This window comes from Electrophorus electricus, chromosome 18 (assembly GCF_013358815.1).
Source record: "Electrophorus electricus isolate fEleEle1 chromosome 18, fEleEle1.pri, whole genome shotgun sequence".
Classification (NCBI taxonomy): Eukaryota; Metazoa; Chordata; class Actinopteri; order Gymnotiformes; family Gymnotidae; genus Electrophorus; species Electrophorus electricus.
Window position 1 is genome coordinate 4,304,190 of NC_049552.1, and position 27,500 is coordinate 4,331,689.

The window sequence follows — 27,500 nt, forward strand, 5'->3', positions numbered from 1 at the left end:
TGTATGGTTTGATTTTGGGATGATGACTGGCAGTTTATTACCTCTGACGTAAATCAGATCAGTTTGAAGAAGAGGCTGCGATTAATATTAGAGAACCATTAGGCTCTGGCGGTGAAAACACAAGCCCGTAGTCCGGTGTTACAGTTTGAAGGAGTAAACTACGGCAAGCGGAAAGGCCCACGGTGGCCCACCTTTATGATCTGACCCTCTTTAAAAGGAAGCTCCTCCACTGTGGCGTCAGGATTGGGCGACATGGACACAGGGTCGTAGTCAAACAGGGCCACAAATATGCGGGGGAAGTTGTCCAGGTCCGACTCACAGTGCTCTGGAGAGCGGCTGTCCCGTCCGCCATAAATATCTAGAAGACAGGGCACACAGACAGCTACTGCTACCCTCTGAGCGAAGGAACAAGACAGTACATGGTTATCCGCCGTACACATATTGGAGTACAGTTTTAAATTTATATTTGCAAAAATACTCTTGAAACAACAAATAAACGTACTTAAACATAACACGCAATATAGTAGCTTAATGATCCGAACATATGATTTTAAAGTTTGGTACCTTTCAGCATTTGACATTAACATTGACGGGTTACATGACAAATGCCAAGAGAACACACAGATGCATCTCAACGAGAGTGGCAGAGTGCGGTATGAGGTTGACAGAAATGCCCAGTCATGGAAAAAAAACAGTGGAGGGGGCGGAGCTTCGGAGTGCCGGCATGCGGTTAGCAGCCTCACCACTGCGTCCGACTACTCTGTGAAAGTGGGTGAACAGACACTGCGGTCCAAGCACGGCAGTGTAGTAACAAGGCCACGAAGCGGTTATGAAGTGACATTTTGTTTCCAAATCCTGTCCTCAGCAGCACCCAGAGAGTCCGCAATTTTGCTCAGTTCTCCGCAGATCTGTAACAGGCATTCGCAGCTTTATTCACGCGTTTTGGGGCCGTTTACGTCCACAAAGTCCACAAAAGGACTGGGTTGGGAAACACTGTAATGAATCGTGTAAAAATAAAAACGCATTGCAGATTTCCCTGTGGGAGGCTGGGCTGAAGCTTTAAGGGAAGAACACAGAACAGGGAGTATCATGGGACTGAAGAAATGGACCATGCAGGTTTCACCATGCCAGGAAAGCAGCTTAGCAGAGAGTGATGGCTTCCCCGCCCTGCTGTCGCTGTCAGACCCAGCCTTAACAACCCTTCTCAGCTCAGCTGTTCACTTTTTCGTCGGTTTCACCCCTGCTACGTGGCAGTAGCTAGCAGGGCGAGAAAGAGGATCTCCGTGCAAAACGGACGCAGGGTAAGGGGGCAGCCGGGCAGGGACTACGTTGGGCGGGCACAGGACGGGCAAGAAGTGAAGGAGAAGACGGAGGGAGAGAGGGAGGGACTGAGGGGAAAACGAAGGGAGGAAAGGATAGAGAGAGGGTTCACAAGCATTGTTTGGAGTCCACACAGGAGCACACAGGAATCGAGCAGAGGGGTGTGGGGCTGTGGGCAGGGCAGTCACACTTCTGCATGCTATCCCTACAGCCATTACTCAGTACAGACAGAGACTAGAGGCAAAAACCCATACTTGGAGGGCTTCCATGGCAACACCAGCCACTCGGCAAGCTGGGGTACCCCAGCTCAGCCTGGAGGACTGCCCTGACCCCACAGCCCTGGCCGGATCGTTCCCCATTTTCGGGTCGATCTAGCTTGCTCATGCGGACATTCACATTATTGGCTGCTGTGTTCCTCAGGAACAAAGAAAGATACTGGACTGCGCAAAGCTCTGGAGCTTCGCCGCTGGACTTTAAATTACCCGCTTATGCCGAGTCATATGACTCTGGTTATTTATAAACCTCTTTGCGCCCAAATTTGAGCTTTCAGATATTGAGACTGCAGAGTCATTCTGCAAGTGATAACTCAAAACTGAAATATTTCTATTTTAGTTAATTATTTGTTGTGGCTTCGGAGTTGCATAACGTACTGAGCCCGTGCTTGCCTAGGTCCACAGAAGTGTGTGTTTATCAACCGGACAGTGTCTGACCACAGACAGCCATGGACCTCTGCAAGACTGTGCTGAGAGCTCAGGGGTGTCCTCCAAGGATAGCTTTCGCTGGAAAGCTGGAAAGCTTTTCACGGACGGTGGCCGGGGTGTGAACGTAACCTGCAGCACGACCAGGAGATCTCAGCACTGCTCGTTCCTTTGGGAATTCTTTTGGGAATTCTGTCCTTTTTGTCCTGCCTTTTTGTTTGCATGTCATGGTCAGTCGACCCAGAGAAGAGCCACTACACGTACCATCTCCGCGCTCTGATCGCCGCGGTGGCCATTTCCCGTGTCCGGCTACACTGCCAAAGAAATCGTCCTTGATAGGTGAGAGGTTCCCCTCACTCCCCTCACTGTTATTCTCCATGGTGATCTCTACGGAAACACCAATCAAGAGTGTTACAGCCACACCCCTCTCCCCGCGGTCCTCCCACCTGCCCTCGGCCGTCTGTGGACGCTGACGCGTGTGTGAGCGGTGTGGAGATGCTCCCGGGATCAGCTTGCTTTGAACACAAGTGTGGCCTGGAATGTCAGGGGCGTCAAGGGCAAACTGATCCCAGACCTGTGAGAGGGCCAATCTGCTATGTGTATGGTGCTGAATATGAGAAAAAACTGCAAAGTTCCAGTTGTTCTTGCTGATTAACAGATTAGAGGATGATGTACTGTTGAGTCAGAGCTTTCATTATGTTGGGGTTGTTGTTTTTTTGTGATGACTTCATTCAGGGAAACAGTACAGATGTCATTTACATTAAGCAATGCTGACAACAACAACAACAACAACAATAACAACAACAACAACCACAACACAAACTTAACATCCTGCACAATGAGTATGGTTCATTAAAGGGTCCATGTCTGGTAAATCGAGAAACAGAGAGGGAGATTACACAACAATGGGGTCCTTAGGGAGGAAGGGATGGGGGCGGGGCTTATCCCACATAGGACATGACCTTACTAACCAATGGAAGGAACCATCATGGGCCTTCTCTGTGGGGGTGGGCAGCCATGACTCGTCCTCGGCCCGGACTGGTCCAGTCGGTCTGAGCGTCCCATTGCCGAGGAATTCCCTAAAAACTTCAGAAAGGTGACATCAAAGCATTCAACATTAACAGTATTCAGTCCTGAGACAGGACACGATGCTATGATAAAATGACAGTGCGCCCACTAAACCCACAGCAAGCAGCTACACTATGCAGAACAACAGTCAATGTGTATCTCTAAGTGAAACAAGAAAACAAGGAGGATGAACTCATCAAAACATCCAACAGAAAGACTCAACGCAAACCCCAACAGCCACATGGGTAGGGTTTCAAATCAGATGTTTAGCTAAAGACCATTTGGGTTTTTGTTCTGTAGTTTTTTTTTCCGCTGTGATTTTGGTTTAAAGGAAGAGGCTCCGAGATAAAAGCATTACTTTTAAAACCTGGTTATTGCTCGAAATCTTAAAAGCATCACGCTGTGGGCTAACCATTGAGGAGGCGGGGCCTAGTTTTGAAGTGGGGAATCTACTGGTTGAAAATGCAGTCCATCATTAGTGTGCTCTGCCTGGTAGAGGTGGAGGTGCACGGAAAGCTGTGTGTGCTCAGTGAATTGGAGGACGGCGGACATCTCTGAGTCTGAGTCGCCTCTGGCCTGTTATTTTGGTTTGAGAGGCTGCTCACAAGCCACTGGAACAAGAAACACTCAGAAATGGCCTTTAGGTAATCAAAAATAAACAATAATAATCTGCACATTTATAAAACGAAAAGTTCACTCGACATTCTAGGAACGATTGAACCAATTCACAAGATACCAAAACCAAAAAAACAAACAAGCAAATAAAGATTAAACCATAACATATATGTGTGTTTGTATATATATAAAAACTAAACAATGACAATGAAGTAAATTTCAGAAACTTCTGAACATCTGGAAAAAAGAAAAAAGAAATACAGGGGAAATGGAGCCGTAAAAGGTGCGGTGGAACATCAAGGAAAGAGGAATGGTTTTACTGGGTGCTGATGGCAGGGCAAAGCGGTTGGCTGATGAGACGAGTGAGGAGGAGGAAGAAGAGGAAGAGGAGGGGGTTGTAGACACACACCAGAGGTTCATCCAGAGCCCTGTTGAGTCTGGCCACAGAGTGTGCCCTAAAGTCCCTGCTATAGTTCCTTCCAACCTCAGAGAGCCTGCCCTCACTCCTGAACCGTCGCTGGGGGTGATGTAGGAGGAGCTGGTGGTGGTGGCGGTAGTAGTCGTAACGCGGGCGATAGTAGGTGCGGTAGGCCTCCCTGGCAGCCCTCAGCTCGGCCGTCGCTTCCAGGAAGTCCTCCTCCACGCTGCACTGACGCATCAACATCCGCTTTCGACCGGCGGCCAGCGCCCGGCGCTCCGCCGGCCCCTCGCTGTGGATGAGGCGGGCGCCGGGGCCCGAGCCGACCCGCAGGGGGCCACCCCCGCCGTAGCGGTGGCCCACGCGGAGCCCCATAGAGCCCTCCTCTTCACTGCCACAGTCCAGCCCGCTGTCTGGGCTTTTGGTGGTCTGCCGGTTGCCGCCCCAGCCGGGGCCGGAGGGGGCGCCGTCCTCCAGGGAGGCGTAGCGGGGTGAGGAGCGCTGCCGCTGCAGGCGGCGCGCGCACTTGCTCGGGGAGTCGCAGTCGGGCGGCTGGCAGGCCCGGGCCGTCCGGAGCGCTGCACCCGGGCGGGTGTCCTCGAAGCGAGGTCGCTGGCCCGCGGCCTCCACACCCGCCGCGTCTGGGTCCTCCTCCGCCACCTCCGGGATGCTGTGCAGGCGCTTGTGGGAGCGGGACGGCCGCTGCCGCACCACCTCCCGCTGGAGGTCCCAGGTGTCTTGCTGCTCTGCCAAATCCTGCCGTCTGTAGTACGTCTTCGGGATGCCAGAGGGAGCGCGGCGCGCCGCCCGGGACCATCCGTACGGACAGTTACATTCGGTCGTTTTTTTGTTTGTTTGTTTTCAGGTAAAAAAACATTTGTTTTTCGTTAAGTTGGGAGTTTGGTTGGAAGGTGTTAGAATAGGCAGAGAAGACACAACAGTGTGCGAATAAGGACCAAAATGGGAAAAGAAAAGACAAAAAAAAGACAATTAGTTTTCCCGAGGTCATGGCTGTGCACGAGGCATGCAGTCTCATTCCGTGACGGACATGACATGCTGCGGGCGGGAATCTGTGGAGGGAACCGCTCGGACGAGACATACCAACCAGGCTCGGAGCATGACGAGATGCAGGAGCTAATCAGACTCAGTACAGTGACCCAACAGAACCACCTTCACAAGTGTGCCTTGCAGACACAAATGAACTGATGACGCACGACAGCAAAGGAGGAGCTTGATTTTTTTAAAAATGGAGGAAAACGTAGCACAGAAAGACAGCGTAGATGTTGTGGGAAAAGATCAGCAGTGGCAAGCATTAGACGAAAATCCTACAACTGAAATTTCAAAAACTTTTGTTTGGGCAATTTAAATCTGTTTTTGACATACACACAATTTGGTTGGTTGGAACCACCGAGTAGATTCAAATCAATTTCCTGTTTTGTATGAATCTGACGGCTGGAGCATGTTTCGCATGCGTCATCACGGAGGACACAGCAAGATGACAGGCTGACGCTCAGAACATAACCATGATGACACTGGAAACAAAGACATGGTCCTGGCACAGCGAATGGCTCAGTATTCACCTAAACACCAACATTTAACCCACTCAGTATTCACCTAAACACCAGCATTTAACCCACTCAGTATTCACCTAAACACCAACATTTAATCCACTCTGTATTCACCTAAACACCAACATTTAATCCACTCTGTATTCACCTAAACACCAGCATTTAACCCACTCAGTATTCATCTAAACACCAACATTTAACCCACTCAGTATTCACCTAAACACCAGCATTTAACCCACTCAGTATTCACCTAAACACCAACATTTAACCCACTCAGTATTCACCTAAACACCAACATTTAACCCACTCAGTATTCACCTAAACACCAGCATTTAACCCACTCAGTATTCACCTAAACACCAACATTTAACCCACTCAGTATTCACCTAAACACCAACATTTAACCCACTCAGTATTCACCTAAACACCAACATTTAGACCACTCAGTATTCACCTAAACACCAACATTTAATCCACTCAGTATTCACCTAAACACCAACATTTAATCGACTCTGTATTCAACTAAACACCAACATTTAACCCACTCAGTATTCACCTAAACACCAAGATGTAACCCACTCAGTATTCGCCTAAACACCAACATTTAACCCACTCAGTATTCACCTAAACACCAACATTTAACCCACTCAGTATTCACCTAAACACCGAGTTTTAACCCACTCAGTATTCACCTAAACACCAACATTTAACCCACTCAGTATTCACCTAAACACCAACATTTAACCCACTCTGTATTCACCTAAACACCAACATTTAATCCACTCAGTATTCACCTAAACATCAACATTTAATCCACTCAGTATTCACCTAAACACCAACATTTTCAGTATTTACCTAAACACCAACATTTAATCCACTCAGTATTCACCTAAACACCAACACTTAATTTACTCAGTATTCATCTAAACACCAACATTTAATCTACTCAGTATTCACCTAAACACCAGTTAATCTATTCTACTCCAATTTCTCCAATCTGGAATGCCAAATTGGCCAGAAACATGTAAAATACTGTTCGCAAACACATTTTCTAAAGTACATATTCCAAAATGTAAGACAGATATAAATAATATTAAAATGCAACACACTAATTTATTGCTTCGTACATTGGTGTTTTTGATGACCCATTTTAGCATCTAGATACTTGTTTATATTGTTTTAGCGTGTCTTAAACACAAGATAACCATTAACACTGAGCAAAGCAAAAGGTAACAAAAGTATAACCATGAGACGAAACGTAACCAAAAGCGACTCGCTCTTCCATTTAAGCGTGCTCACTTAAATGAGATTCCCAAAACAGCCCAATTATGGCACACACATGTAATCTGGTGACTCATTGAACACATATAATATCTCTAATATTGCTGATGCTGAACTAAATACATTCAAAATAACTTTTTAATTTAAAAACACCATTTTAATGGTGTTTGCAAATGACTCTTGTTTGCAAAAAAAAAATCTTGAAAAATGTTGAAATATCTAAAAGGATCTCAGGAATATTACAGGTGTGCACACAATAGTATTTCATAGCTTGATAACTTCAAGTATTAAGTGTTTCCTAGATTCTGCTTAGTGCAATACAAGTTTTAACTAACTAAATGTACGCCGAAATGTCTACAGAGACGGCGTGCATGTCATATCGTGTCATCCTAAGGCATGCATTGTGTGGGCAGCCTCAAATTAGAACAGTGGCTCCCAGTCCCAGTCTCGGAGACCCTAAGCACCGCGTACCTCACACCATTATCAGATGATGGATGAAAGTCCCGCAATGACGGGCAGTGCCTGTGGTGTCCAGGACCAAAGACGGGCAGTGCCTATGGTGTCCAGGACCGGGCAGGAGACCCACTGAAGCCATTCACGTGTTTCAAAGCTTCGTGGGGCCAGACAGCTTCAAAGGAACGCTAGTATGATGCTAAAGCAGGGCATGGGTGTAGCTGGGTGGAGAGGAGGCATGGCTTATCTTAGCTCGGAGTCTTACGTGCTCATTCCTAAGCCTTCAGCCTGGACCTGATCCCCAGGCTTCAAGCCCTACCTCAGTGTCCAACCTGCTCAAAGGTCAAAGTTAAGGGTTTTCTTTTCCACCTGTGACGGTGGCGCACTCAGCGCTGCCTCTAAGACGAGGGTTATCTTCTTAACGGCAGGCTGCGCTGGCTCAGCTCTGCTGTCTTAACTAAAGCTCTGCAAACCCAGGTCTTGGCTTAAAGCAGGACGCGCTGACTAACAGCATCCTCTACAGACCACTGCATGCGCGGGGGCTCTGCGCCTGTCCCCTGTGGGAACGAGTTCTGGCTGGGGCGCGCACGTTCCGTACCTTGAGCGTGTTGTGTGAGTTGATGCCGCGTCGGCGACCCTCCTCCAGCTGCATCTCGGAGTACAGCTCCTCCTCATCCTCCTCCATGATGTCTGAGAGGTCCGAGCCACGGCTGCTCTCGGTGTAGTACTCCTCACCGTGGCTGTAGTGATGGTGCTGTAGGGAGGGAGAGAGAGAGGGAGAGAGAGAGAGAGAGAGAGAGAGAGAGAGAGAGAGAGAGGCAGACAGTGAGAAAGAGAGAGAGAGAGAGAGAGAGAGGGAGAGAGACGGAGAGACAGGCAGACAGTGAGAGAGAGAGAGAGGGAGAGAGAGAGACAGGTAGACAGTGAGAGAGAGAGAGAGAGAGGGAGAGAGAGAGAGAGAGGGAGAGAGAGAGAGAGAGGCAGCTCGTGAGAGAGAGAGAGAGAGAGAGAGGGAGAGAGACGGAGAGACAGGCAGACAGTGAGAGAGAGAGAGAGAGGGAGAGAGAGAGAGACAGGCAGACAGTGAGAGAGAGAGAGAGGGAGAGAGAGAGAGACAGGCAGACAGCGAGAGAGAGAGAGAGAGGGAGAGGGAGAGAAAGAAGCAAAGAGGGACACGGAAAGAGAAAGAGAGAGAGATAGAAAGAGTAGACAGGGTGGAGAGAAGAGATGGAGAGAGGGAGAGAAGAGGGAGAGAGAAGACAAAAGAGGAAGAGGAAGAGGAAGAGGGATCATGGGGACAGGGAAGACAGTGAGAGACAAGCAGACAGCAAGGGCCGTAAAAAGCACACAAAAGAACAAACAGAGAACACAAGAACAGGTGAGGCTGTCCCGTCCGCTTACAGACATTATCAAAACATGATAGAAAAATACAACGTGTGAGATAAACACGGATGAAAAGCAGAGCCATGAGAGAGAGAGAGAAGTGAGCTTTATTCTGAGGTGGCCTGGTTTTCTCGTTTAAGGGACGTCTCTTACATGTCTACCCAGCTCTGAGCCGCGCAGAAACTCGTCTACCGAGGCTCCTCTTCGTCTAGCGTGGAAGAAGTCATAGCCATCCTCTTCCTCATCTGAGTTTAAGAATGGACGAGTACTGAATATGTTCCTCCTGTCCATCTGATCCACACACACACACACACACACACACACACACACACACACACACACACACACACACACACACACACACACAGACACACACACACACACACACACACACACCACACACACACACACACACCACACACACACACACACACACACACACACCACACACACACACACACACACACACCACACACACACACACACACACCACACACACAACACACACACACACACACACACACACCACACACACACACACACACCACACACACACACACACACACACACACACACACCACACACACACACACACACACACCACACACACACACACACACACCACACACACACACACACACACACACACACACCACATATTATTAACACTGTATGTCATGTAACACTTTACCTGAAACACTTGTTTGTACAAAAAACTTAAAAATGAAAAAGAATCACTTAAAAATTACAAATCACCTTTTTACAAAGCCCTTGTAACTGTTGGATTACACTTTACATTCCACTTTACATGGTCCCCTGTCATTATTACTAACATTCCTTTTGACACTAGATAACATTCATAGTCCATGGTTTTGTGTCACCAGTTAAGTATCACTGCCGGTATCTCTACCTATCCCCAAGAGTTCCTCACGTGGGCACAGTGAACACTGTCGTTACAGGTGCTGGTCACATCACTAGCATTCCTTACAGCCTGTTTAGTGCTTTGTTAATGTTAGTTAAGGGAAAGACTTAGTGTCCCGTGGGAGCGACCTGCACACTCACCCTGTCGTTGGGGCTGCTCCTCTGGGCAGCCTGGCGTGCCATGGCGTGGGCCACCGTGTTGGGGATGGGCGCTCCCTGAGGCTGGGGCAGGATCCGCTGTGGCGAGGGCGAGCGCGAGCCCTCTACGTGGGGTGGCTCCAGGCTGTGTCCCCCGGAGGTGGGTGGTGGTGGGCACGTCTCCCAGGGCGGGCCCTGCTGCCTGCCTGGCTCTGCCTCTTTGGCGTGAGGGTCTCTGGCACTTGGTAGGAGTTGGTGCTTGGGGTGGATCTGAGGCTGCGGTTGTGGGCGCAGGGGCGGAGGGTGCGCCTGGGCGTGAGGTGGAGCCAGGGGCGCCGGGTGGGGTGCGGGCTGCTGGGGGTGGGGTTGGGGCGGTGGGTAGCTCTGGGTGAAAACTTGCGGGTGAGGCTGCGGTGGTGCGGGGGGTTGAGACAGGGGCGGAGATGCCAGCAGGGTGTTGGGAATGACGGCGGCGTTGGAGTCCTGGGACTCGCCTTGCGCTGACATGGTGCGGACGATCACCTCGCGGGCCTCCAGACACTGGATACGGGTCAAGTCCACAGTCACGTACTCCGCCGTAGGGAACATCACCTCTGCGATCTACACCCCCCCCCCCCACAAAACAAGTAACATGAAGAAGTCGTGACCACTTATGGTACACCCAAAAAATCCCGCAGGTCACACGAGGACAGCCAACCACAGCAGTCACAACCTCAGCAACAGACGTAACCATCACACACAGAACCATCACAAATGCACAGCTTAAGCAGAACAGTATAGTTCTGCATTACATAACACTAGGAAAGATTTGCTACATCAAACATCTCTCAGCAGATGGCGCTACGGCGCACGTCCACGGGAGAGTGAGTGGCTGCTGAGTTTAAAGAACATGCGAGCAATTTAATCACCCAGGAGCACAGATTACACAGACTACACAGATTACGCGCACAGAATCACACACATCTGGTATCAGACATGTGACTAATGACAGTCAGTAACACACAGGGAGGATCCATCTTTACCTGTCCTTAAAAATAATTGAAAATAATTTTGGAAAAATTCTTAAAAAAAAAAAAAAAAAAAAAATTGCTTTAATATTTTGAGTTAATTGAAACTCAAACAGGAAATTATTCTGGACTACCACGCTGTGTTAAAAAGATTGTCTTATCTAAACTGGCAACAGGAAATGCTACGCTAGCAAAGAGTCTATACTTCTGTTTACATGCCCCATTCCGCTGACCCCAAGCAGAGGCTGACCTTTTGCCCTTTGGTGCAGACCACGTAGCCGATGACGTGCGCCCCGTTCGACGTGCCGCTGGGGGTGAGCGGAGGAGGCTTCCATCGCACCCGCAGGACGCCGGGAGACTGGTCACACTGCACGTGTACATCCTGTGGGGGGGAGGGGGGACCTGGGCAGGTGGAGAGATAGATGGAATGATCCAGAAGAAGGAAGCCCTTCCCAGGGTCTCCGCTCCTGTGTGAGCAGCACAGCGGCCCTTGCGGACAGTTACACGATCACTGCAGTGCTTTCTGCGGCCAAAGCAGTGCTGAGTTGTCGGGGCTGTTTCAATCTCCATGCTGTGGAGTGTTTTTTTTACGGATAACCACAGAGGAAGAGTGGAATAATGAATGAGCAGATGTACATTCTAACAATCTCTCTATCTCTGGAGGACAGGAGCAGAGGTGACGAAAAAGCACAGCACATGGGAAATTAGAAACGACAGGAAATGAAGATCACTGTCACAACATCAGCAGAAAGAGCCTGTTTTGTCTTTACAGAAATGGTACAAAGCATTTTTGCACACACAGTGAATTTCTGTCCTACGGGAAGTGAATGAGACAGAGAAATTATCTGCCTTTGATGGAGCTCGTGTATGAAACAACTGACTTTCAAGTCAAACATTCCTGTAGTATTCACACTGAGGATCTGTTTCTATAAGGATTTACAAATGTGAATCTAATGTGAATCTAATTTTAGCAGCATGGGTCAGCTGATTACAAACTCACTGACCATGTGTATGTATGTATGGGTGTGTGTACACATTTATATGTATTTATGTATGCATGTGTGTGTGTGTGTGTGTGTGTGTGTGTGTGTGTGTGTGTGTGTATGGGTATGTGTGAAGGTATATATGTTTTATGATTGTGTATTTTAATATTTGAATATGTACCATCTGAGTGCAGACTCTGAGCGTGTATGTGCATGTGCATTTGTGTGTGTGTGTGCTTAAGTCAGCACTCTGTGTATATGAGCGCCTATCCATCATGCAGTGCTTTCAGCAGGCACGGGCACTGTAGAAACACCCTGCCCGCTGCTGCAGACCACCAATCAGAGCAGCACTCGTCCTAGTACCACCAGAACGAAGGACTATGGGAAGGCTGCACAGTACGGAACGTAAATGACCTTCAGTTTGGTTCAGGTTTTGTCCAGGAACAACATATCATATCAGGCAGAAGCAGCCGCCTTCATATGTGGAAGCCTCCTATTGGCTAGCTTTCTAACCTTCTCTGTTTTCATAGGAAGCTAACACACGGTTGTGGGTATTGCAGGGTCATTTATGATTGTTTGTTTTTAACAATGGGTCCCATTTTATTTATTTAAAACTATTCTGCATTAATTTGAACCCCGATGAAGGCCTGTGGCCAACAGTGCCCCTCTGGTGATGTGAGGTAGTGCAGGCCTTGTGAGGTGTTGCCCTGAGCAGAGAATCTCACTTTGCTGATCTTGCTCCTGTTAGGGACTAGAGGATGCACTCGGTCAGCGGTGGAGAACACGAGGAACACTGCTCGATCCCTGCAGGGCAGGAGACCAGAGGAGACGTAGGGATAGAAAAGGAGACGAGAGTGGAAACCAGTGGAGGAGCAGAGAAAGCAAAACAAAAAGGGCATAAGATCTGGAGGAGTAAGACGGGGGGGCATCTCGGAGGGAGCCAAACACGGATCACGTGACCCTGGAGCCGGATCAAAGCTCTGTAATTGAAAAGCACTGGAAGGCAGTATTTATCTGATCGGGACTGCATCCGAGGCTTCTGCCCGGCCCCTGAGGCTCCGGAGATGAGCACCGTCACATCATAGCAACCCCGCGTGGCCTAAAGAAATGCTCCAGTGCTGCACTTATCTTTAAACATCTGCTCCTTGGCTTGGCCAGCACTTAGAATAAGCATCGAAAGGGCATCTCCGCAATCAGGTTAGGCCACTCTGAGATTTCTCCTTCTCTTTCTTTTTTTTTTTTGGGGGGGGGGGGGGGGGGGTGCTTTTGAGTTGCCATAGATACGATGCTTTTCTTGTAAAATTGGATATGGAGGCACCGCTGCTAAAGATGTTTTTCACCATAGGAAGCGTATATGAATAGTTAGTTTACACTTGATTTACCTCCAGAAAGGCTCAGGTAATTAAGGACCATCTGGAGGTGGAAATGGAACAGTACACTACAAGTTGCCATAATGGTAGTGCCACATTCCCACTCACTAAGAAACCTCTGCAAACACTTGTCCTGCCTTTCCTCTGCACAGTGCCCCCTAGTGCTTGTGACACATCCACGGCGGGTCTGAACCAAGCTAATGTTTCCACTGGAAACCAGAGTGCCCTGTACTGCTGTGAAGTAGATTTCAACATTCTGCATTCATTCACTTTTGTGCAATACCAGTTTTTGGCAAAAATCCAGCAATAGTGGAAAATTGTGTATTTGCCGATATTTGTTTGCATATCAGAATAAGTTTGACAGCAGTGTTTAAAGATGTTTTCCTCAGGGAGTAAAGTGAAAGGTAAAACAGCTTACATTCACTCACATTCAGAGCTGCTGCTGCTGCTGCTGTGTGCATGTGTGTGTGTGTGTGTGTGTGTGTGTGTGTGTGAGAGTGTGTGTGTGTGTGCATGTGTGTGTGTGTGTGTGTGTGTGTGCGTGTGTGTGTGTGCGTGCGTGCGTGTGTGTGTGTGTGCGTGCGTGTGTGTGCGTGCGTGCATGTGTGTGTGTGTTTGTGTGCGTGCGTGCGTGTGCATGTGTGTGTGTGCGTGTGTGTGTGTGTTTGTGCGCGTGCGTGTGTGTGTGTGTGTGCGTGCGTGCATGCGTGTATGTGTTTGTGTGCGTGCGTGCGTGTGCATGTGTGTGTGTGCGTGTATGTGTGTGTGTGTGTGTGCGTGTATGTGTGTGTGTGCGTGTGTGTGTGTGCGTGCATGTGTGTGTGTGCGTGTATGTGTGCGTGTGTGTGTGTGCGTGTATGTGTGTGTGTGCGCGTGTGTGTGTGTGTGTGCGTGTGTATGCGTGCATGTGTGTGTGTATGCGTATGTGTGTGTGTGCGTGCATGTGTGTGTGTGCGTGTGTGTGTATGTGTGTGTGTGTGTGTGTGTGTATGTGTGTGTGTGTGTGTGTGTGTGTGTACGTGCATGCGTGTGCGTGTATGTGTGTGTGTGCATGTGTGTGTGCGCGTGTGTGTGCGTGCGTGTGTGTGTGTGTGTGTGCGTGTGTGTGTGTGCGTGTATGTGTGTGTGCGTGTATGTGTGTGTGCGTGTGTGTGTGTGTGTGTGTACGTGCATGTGTGTGTGTGTGCGTGTGTGTGTGTGTGCGTGCGTGTATGTGTGTGTGCGCGCGTGTGTACGTGCATGCGCGTGTGTGTGTGTGTGTGTGTGTGTGTGTGTGTGAGGGGAGGAAAGAGACAGTACGCTAATATAAAGGTAATCTTCAGACGCCCTCTCTCTCTCTCTCTCTCTCTCTCTCTCTCTCTCTCTCTTTCTTTCTCTCTCTCTCTCTCTCTCTCTCTCTCTCTCTCTCTCTCTCTCTCTCTCTCTCTCTCTCTCTCTCTCTCTCTCTCTCTCTCTCTCTCTCTCTCTCTCTCTCTCTTTCTTTCTCTCTCTCTCTCTCGCTCTCTCTCTCTCTCGCTCTCTCTCGCTCTCTGTCATCTCTGTCTCTCTTTGTGTGTCTGCTTGTTCTTTCTCTCCTCTTTCTCTCTCTTCATCTTTTGTCCCTTCGTTACTGCGGCTAATGTGCAGCCTAGAACAGTTCCTCATATTCACTCGATTGCTTCACTCTCTCCTTTTCAGTCTCCCATCTCTCTATTGTCTCCATCTTCTCTCTCTCCTTCGAGCTCTTTCTCTCTTATTTTCTCTTTGTGTTTCTCTCTTTCTAATTTTCTGACTCCCCTCTCAGCTGTCTCTCCCTGTCACTTCTCTTCTCTCATGTTCTATCAATCATGAACAAGATCCTTTCTATAGGAGCTGGAACAGAGACGACTGTGAACAGAGACGACTGTGAGACTGTAGGAGAGGTAGTGAACAGAGACGACCGTGAGACCGTAGGAGAGGTAGTGAACAGAGACGACCGTGAGACCGTAGGAGAGGTAGTGAACAGAGACGACTGTGAGACCGTAGGAGAGGTAGTGAACAGAGACGACTGTGAGACTGTAGGAGAGGTAGTGAACAGAGACGACCGTGAGACCGTAGGAGAGGTAGTGAACAGAGACGATCGTGAGACCGTAGGAGAGGTAGTGAACAGAGACGACTGTGAGACCGTAGGAGAGGTAGTGAACAGAGACGACTGTGAGACTGTAGGAGAGGTAGTGAACAGAGACGACCGTGAGACCATAGGAGAGGTAGTGAACAGAGACGACTGTGAGACCGTAGGAGAGGTAGTGAACAGAGACGACTGTGAGACCGTAGGAGAGGTAGTGAACAGAGACGACTGTGAGACCGTAGGAGAGGTAGTGAACAGAGACGACTGTGAGACCGTAGGAGAGGTAGTGAACAGAGACGACTGTGAGACCGTAGGAGAGGTTGTGAACAGAGACGACCGTGAGACCGTAGGAGAGGTTTGGACTGCTTCCGTAGGTGCAGAAGCCAGTCCCCACTTACTGAAGATGGAGAGAGAAATGCCAGGAGTACGGGAACCAGGGAGGAGTGGAGGAGGAGGAGGGGTGGAGTCAGGGAGGAGGAAGGAGGAGTTTAGGATAAAGAGTGCAAGATTTGTCACAAAAGAAAATAGGGAAATTTGGGAGTATAAACAGGAAGACATGGAGTGTCAGGAATTGTGGAGTGTCAGGCGTGGTCTTTCCCTCAAACTTCAGTTATTCCTTAACTCCATAATGTGTAATGAATCATGCTCGGCTCCAGTTGGAGAGAACAAAAGCTGCAGAAAATTCCTTTCAGCATTTCTATAGATTTAGCTGCCACAGACCTCTTCATGGAGAATGGGAGAGTTAAGGGGCGATTTCCCTGCACGGTAAACGGCTGGACCTCTCGGCCTCGAGGAACGGTCTGTCACAGTTAACATGAAGGCTGAGGTCTCGCTTCAGAACAAGAGAGGCAGAGAAAGGGAATGAGAGGAAGAAAGAGAGGGAGAGAGAGGGAGAGAGAGAGAAAGAGAGGGAGAGAGACAGAGAGAGGGGGAGAGAGAGAGAGAGAGTGAGAGAGAGGGAGAGAGAGAGGGAGGGAGAGTGAGAGAGAGAGAGAGAGAGAGAGAGAGAGAGAGAGAGAGAGAGAGAGAGAGAGAGAGAGAGAGAGAGAGGGGAAAGACAGAAGGAAGAAGCTAGCCTCAAGGGTCATTGTAAATGACCTCGAGAGAGAGAGAGAGAGAGAGAGAGAGAGAGAGAGAGAGAGAGAGAGAGAGCGAGAGAGAGAGGGAGATGGAGGGAGGTAGAGAGAGAGAGAGTGAGGGAAGTGAGAGAGATGGAGTCAAAGGGAGGAGCAGAGAGAGAGAGAGAGAGAGAGGGAGAGAGAGGGAGAGAGAGAGAGTGAGAGAGTGAGAGAGAGGGAGAGAGAGGGAGGGAGAGTGAGAGAGAGAGAGAGTGAGAGAGAGGGAGAGAGAGAGGGAGGGAGAGTGAGAGAGAGAGAGAGAGTGAGAGAGAGATAGTGAGAGAGGGAGAGAGAGAGAGAGTGAGAGAGAGGGAGAGAGACAGAGAGAGAGAGAGAGAAAGAAAGATGGAGATGGAGGGAGGTAGAGAGAGAGTGAGGGAAGTGAGAGAGATGGAGTCGGAAGGAGGGGGAGAGAGAGAGAGAGAGAGGGTGAGTGAGAGAGAGAGAGTGAGAGAGAGGGAGGGAGCGCGAGCTACAGTAGGATGCAGTAGAGCTCTGAGAGTAGCTCACGCAGTGCTTGGGTTTGTCTAAACGCCAGCACTACACCACGAGCTTGGACATCAGGTGACCACATCAGGTGGCCACACCTGCATGCACATGACGCAGTGTAAAGCAGAACCTGTTCAGTCCACACTACTCTCATTGCCTCTGTGCCAACTGCCTTTCCACTCAGTGGTTGTCCACCTAAACTTGCATGGCAGTAGTTAAGACGTGGCCGGGGAGCAGGGGCTGATGGGAAGGTGGAGGACTTACCGAAAGGCTGCGAGCAGAACTCCACCGAGATCTCCTTCTTCTCCCTCTGCTCCAGTGGCAGTTGCCAGGGTACCTGATGGGGTCGGGCCACCACCCGTACCTTGTACACGGTCGTAGGGCTCAGGTTACAGATGCGGTACCTGTAACTGCCTGGCTTGACCACGTCGCACTCCACGTCGTCGAGGAAGACGGCGTGGCTGTAGTTGCTGTTGCTGGGCATCCAGGAGAGGTCGGCGGAGGTCTGTGTGACGTTCTCCACCCGCAGGAAGTACGGGGCCACTACCACATCCCTCCCCACCAGCAGGGTGCAGCGCAGCGGGTCGGAGGGGCCGCGCTCCGTCACGCTCTGCACAGAGATGCGATGCGTGCAGGAGGCCAAGTTGAGCTTCTCGATCAGGGACTTGGCGTGTGCCCCGAAGGGTACGCTCATGCGCACCTCCTGGTCCACCAGCACGTTGTAGCCGCTGACGGCTGATGCCCAACCCGGCGGCACCAGCGGAGGCTCCCAGCTCACGATCACGCTCTTGGCCAGCTGTTTGATGAGGGTGATGCATCGTGGGTAAGGCACTGCGTCTTCTGCGATCTCGCCGATGCCGGCGTCCAGCGTGGCGCCGCAGGGGCCGAGCCCATCCGAGAGGCCCGACCCCAGGCCCGACCCGAGGCCTGACCCCAGGCCTGACCCCAGGCTACTGATACCACTGCTGCTGCTTGTGGTCGTGCCCGTGCATGAGCCCAGCACGTCCAGTTTCTCGGAGAGCAGTGTGCTGAGCGTGCTCACGGCACTGCTGGGAAGGGAGGCAGAGCCGGGCTCGGCGTACAGCGGCTCCTTCAGGCGCTCTGACAGCGACGCCGATGTCGCGTCCTCATCCTTGAGGAAGTCCACGAAGTTGGAGGGGACGAGGCCCTGCTGGCCGTCCAGGAGTTCTCCTGGATGGGGACAGAGAGACAGAGTCTAGTGGAAATCTGAAAATGGCTCTTGTCTTAAAAGCAGAAAAGGCTTAGTTCATTTTTGCATTATTACGGGAATAAACAGTCACTTTTTGGTATATTGACCATATAATAACCAATTATAATCCCTCTTGATATATTGCCAATTTAAGACAAATTGTAAACTTCAATCCAAATAAGGGTATTGGATGTACTGCTCCTCTGTTATGCAGCAGTAGCATACCTTCATAGAAGCCGTCTTCGTCCATGGTACCGTAAACATAAAGATACTTCCCAGCCACCAGGGGGAGCTCTGCCTCAGGATGCTCATTGGGGCCGTCGTAGGGGTTATAGCTGAGGACAGAAGGCGTGCAAGTGAAGGGAATGCCTCTTGGAGCCGCGCGCTGCTGTTGGGTGACGATGGCTGTTAAGGTACTCACTTATAACGAGCAACACACAGGCGCGCTTTACCCGTGAACCTGGGCTTGGCATGGGGAGACAGGCTGAGTTCTTTGTCCAGCTGAAAGAAAGGAGAGAGAGAGAGAGAGAGTGAGAGAGAGTGAGACAGAGACAGAGAAAGAGAGAGAATCAAAGGGTCAGCCAGTGAAGCAATCAAAGTTTCGCATATTGCACTTGTTTTTCCGGCTGTTTTTTCTTTATTTGCGAATCAGCAGTTGTGTTTAATTACTTTATGAAAATGTTCTCTGGCAAAAAAAGCAGGCAATAACGTTCATGCCAGTAAAGCAGTGTTTAGAGGACTTTAGAGAAGAGATAAGAAACAAGGATGTACCTGCATGACCAAATGTAATGTTTGTATTTCAAAACAGCTCACATTCAAAGAGTAAACGCTAAACTCATAAGAAAGTGTGCAGTGTGACCATCTCCCATCTTAAACTCACTCTCCAGGCCGAAGAACTGAGGGTTCAGTATGAAGTGGGTAGTGGGAAGGGTCCAGGGGGCAGTGTGCAGTGTGCAGTGTGCAGTGTGCAGTGTGCAGTATGCAGTATGTAGTATGCAGTATGCAGTGTGGAGTATGCAGCGTGCAGTGTGCAATGTGCCGTGTGTAGTATGCAGTGTGTAGTGTGCAGGATACAGTGTGCAGTGTGTAGTATGCAGTGTGTAGTGTGCAGGATACAGGATACAGTATGCAGTGTGTAGTGTGCAGGATACAGTGTGCAGTGTGTAGTATGTAGTGTGCAGTGATGTCAGCAGGGGTGCTTAAACATGGTGGAGTGCTGGGTGTGAGGGTGTCAACACTACCACCAGGACACAGATTGGACTATTCACACCTTCAAAGCTCATTCCACACACACACACACACACACACACACACACACACACACACACACACACACATACACACACACACACACACACACACACATACACACACACACACAGAGCCTGGCTGCATGTGTAAATTGTCATCAACAAGACTCCCATTGTGATTGTGACTAGTCATTTTAATTAACAGATGTATTTGTCAATACAAACACATCTCCAGCCATTAAAGGCACAAAACCATTACTGCTTATCAAGTGTGTGTACGCAGCGATTCTTAAAGATGACACTTTTCAAAGGCCTTGGTTACAGTAAACACACACCATCACCAAAATACAAAACAAGGGAAAGAGGCTTCTGTTGTTTCAAAAAATAATAAATAGGAAAAAAAAAAAGCTTTTTAAATTATGAACCAAAATGGTATGTATCATTTTGCTATATCCCTGCCTTTAGCTTTAAATAGTTTAAATAGGCAGTGAAAACCCTTGAGTCTTAATCTCTCCATGTGTTACTGGGCGTCCAGGAGAGCGTCCGGCATTCTCCACCTGCAGGAAGTAGGACACCTCCCCCCCAGCAGGGGGCAGTGAGTACCACAGGTCAAAGCACCACAAGTCTTCTGTGCAGTTCAGTTCTTTCCTAAAAAACTGCAGTGTTACGAATGTGATTAGCAGCGTCCGAACACTCATCCGAACAAACCTTAGGGTGGAGGGATGAAAGGAGAAATGGAGGGATAAACGGAGAAATGGAATGACCAGAACCCCCAGCAATTGTTCCATCGCATGCTGCCACAGTCGAGAGGCTGACTGGCGGACAGACGTGTTGATTAATTAGGCGGCTGGCGATCGATTGGTGGAGAGACTCACAGCAGAAGTGGTCATGACGGGCCGGACCTCGGAGAGGTATGCTTGGCGGGGGCTGGACGGTGTGCTCCGAGACAGCAAGCTGGGCTTGACGGACAGAAGCTCCGCCTTCTCCGCTCCGCCCATCTGCAGAGGCCGAACGAACTCTGACATCACAGACTTACCCAGGGAGTCGTCACTGCCTACACACACACACGCACACACACACACACACACACACACACACACACACACACACACACACACACACACACAAACACCATAACTCAAAAACTGCTGACATAATCACATTTTTAAGAGCACCTTCAATTTCCTTTGTGAGTCAGGCGACGAGTCGGTTGCCTTCAGTAACACAATCTACCTTGCACGGAATTCACTAACTTCCTTGACAATTGACAATGGTGAGCATGTTCGCTCCAGCAATTCATGCCCCGCCCAAGTCTGTCCACAGTGCTGATCGTCCATACATCTCGGCTGTCTCCCGCTAAAGGTCAGCACGGACGACATGCGTGTTCGCGGCGTGTGCGCTCCCATAGCGGGTAAACGGCAGAGGAGGGCGGACCACAGGGCTGACTGATGCCTTCATTAGTAAATGCAGGCTCTGCTTCTATCTTCCTTTCTCTCCGAGGCCAGTTCAGCTCACAAGCCCCGCCCACTTTCCCCTCCTCCTCACACCTCCGCTCATCTCCACTGAGGAGTTTGTCATATCTTACGCCCCCTCTGTAGAGCTGCCTTCAGGTTATTTACGTTGCAGAAAAGACTAACGTGGGCTATTCTAATTGAAGGAAGGCACACAGATACAAGCCTGCAGGAAAACATGTTGATGTTTACCACTTACCCTGCAAGAAAACAATAACTACACAAATAGTACACAGTTAAATAAGGGTATAAAGTTATTTGTGATATCTATCTACAACATTCATTTAGAAAATGTGATATGTCATAACCCTTTCTTTAGGCTGTGTTTTGAGTTAACGGGTTCCACGACATGTCTCTTCCAGGTGTCCCTTGTCGGACATGTCAGATCTGCACATCGAGGAAGACAGACACAGCCCTGCATGGGCTCTACACACAGGAAGACGCTCTCTGCTGCGCTTCCCATATGGCTGTCCGGGAACACTTGGCAAGGGAAACCTCTTCCGGAAGACCGGCGCCGAAGCTGTCTGTGACAGAGTGAGAGACCGCGAGGCCAGGCAGCGCTCGGTTCAGTCCGCATCCATTAGCTAATGGCTGGCAACTCTCAGCGGATCTGTGAAAGCTGCCCCCAACCCCCAACGTAGTTCGTGGTCTAGGCTGCAACCAGACGTTATCCCTCCGTCGGAGAACTGGGCACTGTTGTTCCTTCTGGAGCTGACAGGTCCTTGGAAGGAACGCCTGGAGGTCCATCAAACACAACTGCACAAGTGCGAGGATCTGGTTAGGAGGCATGGGAGCCGGGCCCAGACGGCACGACGGCGGAAGCAAGATGGAAGGGTTTCTCATGTGCACAGTGACCTCGACCGCGTATACTGGTGCATGTATAGTGACCTCGTCAGCCTGGTCACCAAGTAAACGAGTTGTGTACGGCACTCACCCTTCCCTGCCGGCGTGGCCAGGCCATTCAGGAGCTGGGTCAGGGAGGGTGTTTTGGTGGGGGAGCTGGGTGAGTCACCCCCTGTCAGGTGGCTAGAGCCCAGGAGGTCAAACTTGCTGGTCTGCAGCCTGAACTTCTCCAGCTCCTTGGAGAGCATGTTAAACTGCTCACTCTGTGTCCGGCATCTCTCCTCCAACTCCCTCACTTTCGCCTAGAGAGCGAGAGAGAGAGAGAGAGAGAGAGAGGGAGAGAGGGAGAGAGAGAGGGAGAGAGGGAGAGAGACAGACAGAGGGTGGTGGGTGGAGACAAAGAGCAAGGGACAGAAAACGGATGAGACAGAGACACAAAAGTGAGTTTACACGTCTTCTGTGAATGAACAGCAGGCATCAAAGCAGTGGCCTGCTTCAGAAGTTACCCTTCTACACCCTTCTACACCCTTCTACACCCGTCTAAACCTCAGGCTGCATCTCCCGGTGCCCCCTGGTAGTAAAAAGTCTGGGTCATGACCTACAGTTTACGCTAATCTAAGCACAAAGAGTGTGGAATGTAACTCCACAACCTCCACCAGTGCTGAATGGGTGACTGACACAAATGGAGTTCTAGCTAAACAAGGGTTCTAGCTAAACAAGGGTTCTAGCTAAACAAGGGTTCTAGCTAAACAAGGGTTCTAGCTAAACGGGGGCTCTGGCTAAGGGGAAGTCCCACCTTCCAAAGCCTACATTGTGTTTTTATTCCTTATATACAGAGACAAAGCATACAGAATCATAAGAAAATGAAATATTCGTCCGCGTGATGTCTGTGACTATACCGTGTTAATTTGTAGGATGAAAACAGAAATGTCATGGGCGTGTTACGAGCATTAGGAGTCATTAAGTGAGCGTCAGTGCTTCAATGCAGGGGTAACAAACACGCTGTAATGACAGCCAGGGCTGTTTATTAGCACGGAGCTGACGGCTGCACACGGTGGACAGGCATGGTGGCACAGGGTGGCACTGGTCTGGGCTTGGAGCTGACACGCAGCTGCCAGCTGTTACTGTTACAGGTAGACCAATGCCATACGGGTGACCTTTAAGCATGTCTTATGCTGGTAGGTGCAGAGGGGGAAGGACATTCAATATATGGAGTCAAAAGGCTGTCAGAAAAAAAGATTGTTTTGAGTTGCTCTTCCTCTGGGCCAGATTAAATAACAAAAACAAATGGCATTAGATGCCTATAACAGAAAGGACAGAGCATGCTCTCGAACCGAAATCATGACGGCACACACTTCACGGACGCCACATCTTTGGCCTTTTGCTGTTATAGTGTCACAAACCCAATCAGAAATCACCGTAACTGTGGAAGTGTGGCAATATTAAAGGTTCGATGTTAAATAAGTGTTCCTGTGGGAGTTCTGGATCATTCTAGGCTCCTTTTAAGAGGACCTGGTGTAGTTTCAGCAACTGCCAATTGGGTCTTTACAACACAGCCATTCGTGAAAGGTTGTTAGTTGTGATTAGCGCTGTGCAAACGTCTCCGTGAAAAGCTGCATTAGGATTTCAGAGCAGTGGAAATCCTCCAAAAAATAAAAATAAAAAAAATCCTTAAAAAAAACATGAACGTCAACAACATCGTGTCGACACGAGACGAAACATCCCACAGATGAGCGCGGCTCACTCAAGCCACACTTCATCTGGGGCTGACGGGTGGAGGTTTCACCACAGGGCACACTAAAGCTACGGCCATGGACATGAGGCATGGGAGGGGCATTAACACTGAGAGGGGAGGATGTGGGAAGGGGGCGGGGTTAGGGGAGGGGGGTGGGTCACAGGGAGGAAGAATAATTGGCCAATACCTGCATGCTGTCCAAGTGATTCTGTATATGCAAAAAAGACCAATAAAAGTACAAGAGATGTAAGAAAGCGAATCAGTCACAGTGAGACTGCTTTAGAAACAAACAAGCAAACAAACAGTCAGAAGTGCTTTAGAAAGCCGTAAGCCAAAAGACAACGTGCAAATCATTATGTGAACCAACTCAAGTGCTCAAACATGAGTGAGAATAAAACAGGAGAACACTCATGACTGCCCCGGAAATTAAATGAGAATGTAAAATAAACTATTTTCATGTCATTCAGAAGCAGTTGCACTATATGGAAAAAAGAATTCTGTTTATTAAAACACTGCCTGGCACAATGCAGAGGCAGTCTAGTGAAGTGTTTTCAATTTCTGTTCATAATTACAGAACAACAACAACAAAAACAGAAAAAAAAGCTTAAATATCACTCATATGGTTCTGGACACCAACATGAGTTAGAGGAGAAATGAAATGATGCACAGTGCACATTTATATGAAAACAGAATCACAAATGCTTCACACACACACACACACACACACACACACACACACACACACACACACACACACTCACCTCTAATAAATGGACAGCACCTTCATGTTCCTTTTTGGCCTCAACCTGGGCCTGGAGGCAAAAGAAAGTATCTTTAGGTAATGCGAGGACACAGATCAACCCAGATGTCAATCCAGACGAGAGGAGCACAGCCCGTCTCTCTGTATCATATCAGATATCAGCACCACACACACACTCATCTGGCCAGAAGTGAGCCAGAGCAGGACACCACGTTCTGGATGAGCCTTTCCACGTTTTCGGAGAGCCTGGGCAGTTTGAAAAATTGAACACAGGGCTTTCATGCCTACTTTTCTCCAGAGTCTAGATCCGACTGGCACCTGTTTACGTTTAGACTACTTCTGGCACTGCGCTTTAGACGTAGACCGGGCCTTTCGCGCATCCAGGAGCCTGGTCCCTCAGTGCTGTGCAAAATCCTTAATCAAAGGCAGCCGTTGTGGCGGCCGGGCGGGGTGGGTAAACGTAGCACCGACCGGGGGGGTGGAGGGGGGATAAACAAAGCAGCTTCACTAGTGCAGGATGCTGAACCTGCTTTCATAAGAAGAGTGTGGTAGGTTTTATTTATAGAGCGCATTTAAAAACAACAGCTGCTGCACAAGGTGTTTTACAACAGAGTAAAATGCAGACAAATGAAATAAAATACAAACATAAAATTAAATTCAACCAGACGAAACCAGAAAAATGCAAAAAAAATAAACAGGAAACCAAACTGGACAAACAAGTAAATGAAAACAGGATGTGGAGTGGGGGATGTCAATCTCAAAAAAAGACTCTTTCGTGTGTGTGCATGTGCGTCGCTCCGTGTGTGTGTAGGTCTGTAGCTTGATCACCCATCTTTCTTCTCTCACTGTAAATGAGGGTGTGTTCTGTCTTTCTCTGGGGTCTTGGGGTAGGGAGCCCGAGCTGACCCACTGGCGTTGGGGCTGTGACCTCTACTTCCCCCAGAAGAGCTGGCAGGATGGCAGGCATAGAGGCGGGTGTGCCCCCTGCCGCGAGCCCTCCGCGCTCAGAGACCCGAGAAACGGGCGCTGGATGCGAGCGGTGACCTCTCACCTTCTGCAGAAGGTCGATCTCCTGCTGTTTGGTACTGAGGACGGCCAGGGCCTGTTCATGCTCAAGCTCTAACTGCTGCCTCCGTTCTGCAGCATCTCGCATGTGCTTCAGGGAGGGAGGGATGGAGGGAGGGGAGAAAGAGCGAGAGAAAGAGGGGGAGAGGGAAAGAAAAACACCCTTTATTCAATCGATTTACTCAGGAAAGGTTTTTTTTTTTTTTTCCTAAGCTTTAACATCGGATCACCGATTAAAACGCAGATCTAAGCTTTCAACCACGTAATGAAAGGCACATCGGCTCCCCTCCAAACGTCTGGCATATTGTCCGGGGGGGGGGGGGGGGGGTAGTGAGGGAGGGAGGCAGTGAGAGAAAAAAGGAGAGAGAGTCACATGTGGGACGAGTGAGATGAAGAGATAAATGGAAAGAAGAAATACGAAAGAGAAAGAATGACAGGAATATTGACTGTCAAAGTAAAGAGTCAGAGGCAGACGACAAGAGGTGAAGAACCTCTACACCTGCTCATTTCCACACACGCCGCACTCTGTCAGGACCTAAAAGGGTGGAGGTATGATCTGTGTCCGAGCAGAAGGCCCAACCACCCTTCTGCCTCAGGCCTGTTGGACCTGGGATTCCCGAGGGCACCGGCACATGTTGACACGCTCAGGCGCTCCTGAGCTTTCTGTCACGTCTTCAGACAGCATGAGGCTACAGCAACGCTCCTTTGGGAACGGCTTATCTGAGACTCCGAGGCTGGGTTTTGGTCTCAGCAATAAAGAAGATCAAATTACGCCTAAGTGTGTAAACACCAAATCATGATTGATTTTCATATGAAACCTCAAGAAACCAAAGCAACTGAGAACTTTCACTCAGAAGGTGGTCGGGCTCTGAACGGTTAGGAGTAAAAGGGAAAATAAACTTCACCTGCTGGGATAAAGGAGAGCCTTGAAATGTAAACAAACCAGGTGGGTTGAGAATAGTCTTGACATACCAGCTCAGAAGTATTTCATCAGCAGATCTGAGGTGCATTAGATGTCAAATCCGTTTAATGTGTCTGCACCACAACTTTCATGAAGGTTTACCGGGATAGTCTCAGTCCCCGGTACCTAATGGCCAGGAGGCAAGGTAACGGAACTCCTGAAGGGCCAGGAGGCGCGCATAGCGGAGGAGAGCAGAGCGGGGGGGGGGGGGGGTCTCTTACCTGCAGCACCTGCTCTAGGTTCTCCAGTTTGCCTTGGAGCTGAGTCCTCTTCCACAGCGGACAATCTCTCTCCACGGTCACTGCACACAGAGCCTGCCGCAACCACTCATACTCACGTTTCACCTGTTTGGGAGGGGCGGGGTGTGTGTGTTGGGGGGGGGGGGGGGGTCAGCGAGAGAGGAGGGGAGAGGAGGAGGAGGTAGGGAGAGTGAGGGAGAAAGAGGAAGAGAGAAATGTATCATCTCTTTATTGGGCCATTCCAATTTAGCCACTAATGATTCCTAGTTCACATTCCATCTTAATTAAATTTTCATTATTTTCCCTTAGATTAAAAATAATAGTAATAAAAAATGATGAGGCATTCTCAGGGGAAAAGAGAGGATTGAAGGGACAGATCAAACGATTCCTGGTCTGGAGAGCTGGCTTCACACCCTGATAATATCCGATCCTAATTACCTATGGTCTCTTCCTCAGAGAGCCAGACCGGTACTGCATACAGCTCAGAGAGCCAGACCAGGCCATAGGCTCCTGACACTTACAGTAGGTACTGAATAATATGCCTTAAGGTCAAGAACTACTTAATAAGCCTGGATTTAGGAGAATAATAGTCCATGCAATCTCTTACTGTTCCCACAGTATCTGCAAGGTTTGTGAATTTGGTCCAGTATCTGATACATTTAAATGTAAATTTAAATCAGGATTTTAAGTAGGTGAGTCTGTGATTGCAGGGATCCTAAGACTAAAACATCCATAACTAATGTTTATCAGGTGCACGTACCCAGAGTCACTTACATATTTATTAGTATGACATCATGTTTGTTTCCTGGGAAATGAACCCATGACCTTAATGTTGCTAACACCTTGCACTAACTGCTCTGCCAGGTGAACTACAGAACCACAATTAAAAAGAGCTGACCTAAGGTCAGTTATTGTCAGCTCTTCTTGTTAATAAGCATGAGAACGTACATACTGAACCCAGATCAACAATCATGCTCTTAGGGGACCGATTCACGTGGGTCCCGGTTAAC

The 27,500-nt window shown here is 49.2% G+C and overlaps 1 protein-coding gene across 1 annotated transcript in view; it reads right to left on the reverse strand.

Moving 5' to 3' along the window:
- Nucleotides 1-27,500, reverse strand: part of rimbp2 (RIMS binding protein 2) — an 81,437-nt gene that overhangs the window by 14,284 nt on the left and 39,653 nt on the right. The window contains 17 exon segments of the mRNA XM_035536251.1: nt 192-358; nt 2,283-2,405; nt 2,990-3,104; nt 4,111-4,893; nt 8,020-8,175; nt 8,958-9,095; nt 9,867-10,463; nt 11,121-11,272; nt 17,181-18,107; nt 18,352-18,461; nt 18,548-18,627; nt 20,279-20,430; nt 21,822-22,032; nt 23,653-23,673; nt 24,227-24,277; nt 25,277-25,381; nt 26,473-26,595. Coding sequence (XP_035392144.1) covers nt 192-358; nt 2,283-2,405; nt 2,990-3,104; nt 4,111-4,893; nt 8,020-8,175; nt 8,958-9,095; nt 9,867-10,463; nt 11,121-11,272; nt 17,181-18,107; nt 18,352-18,461; nt 18,548-18,627; nt 20,279-20,430; nt 21,822-22,032; nt 23,653-23,673; nt 24,227-24,277; nt 25,277-25,378 — 3,885 coding nt within the window. The 5' untranslated portion in view covers nt 25,379-25,381; nt 26,473-26,595.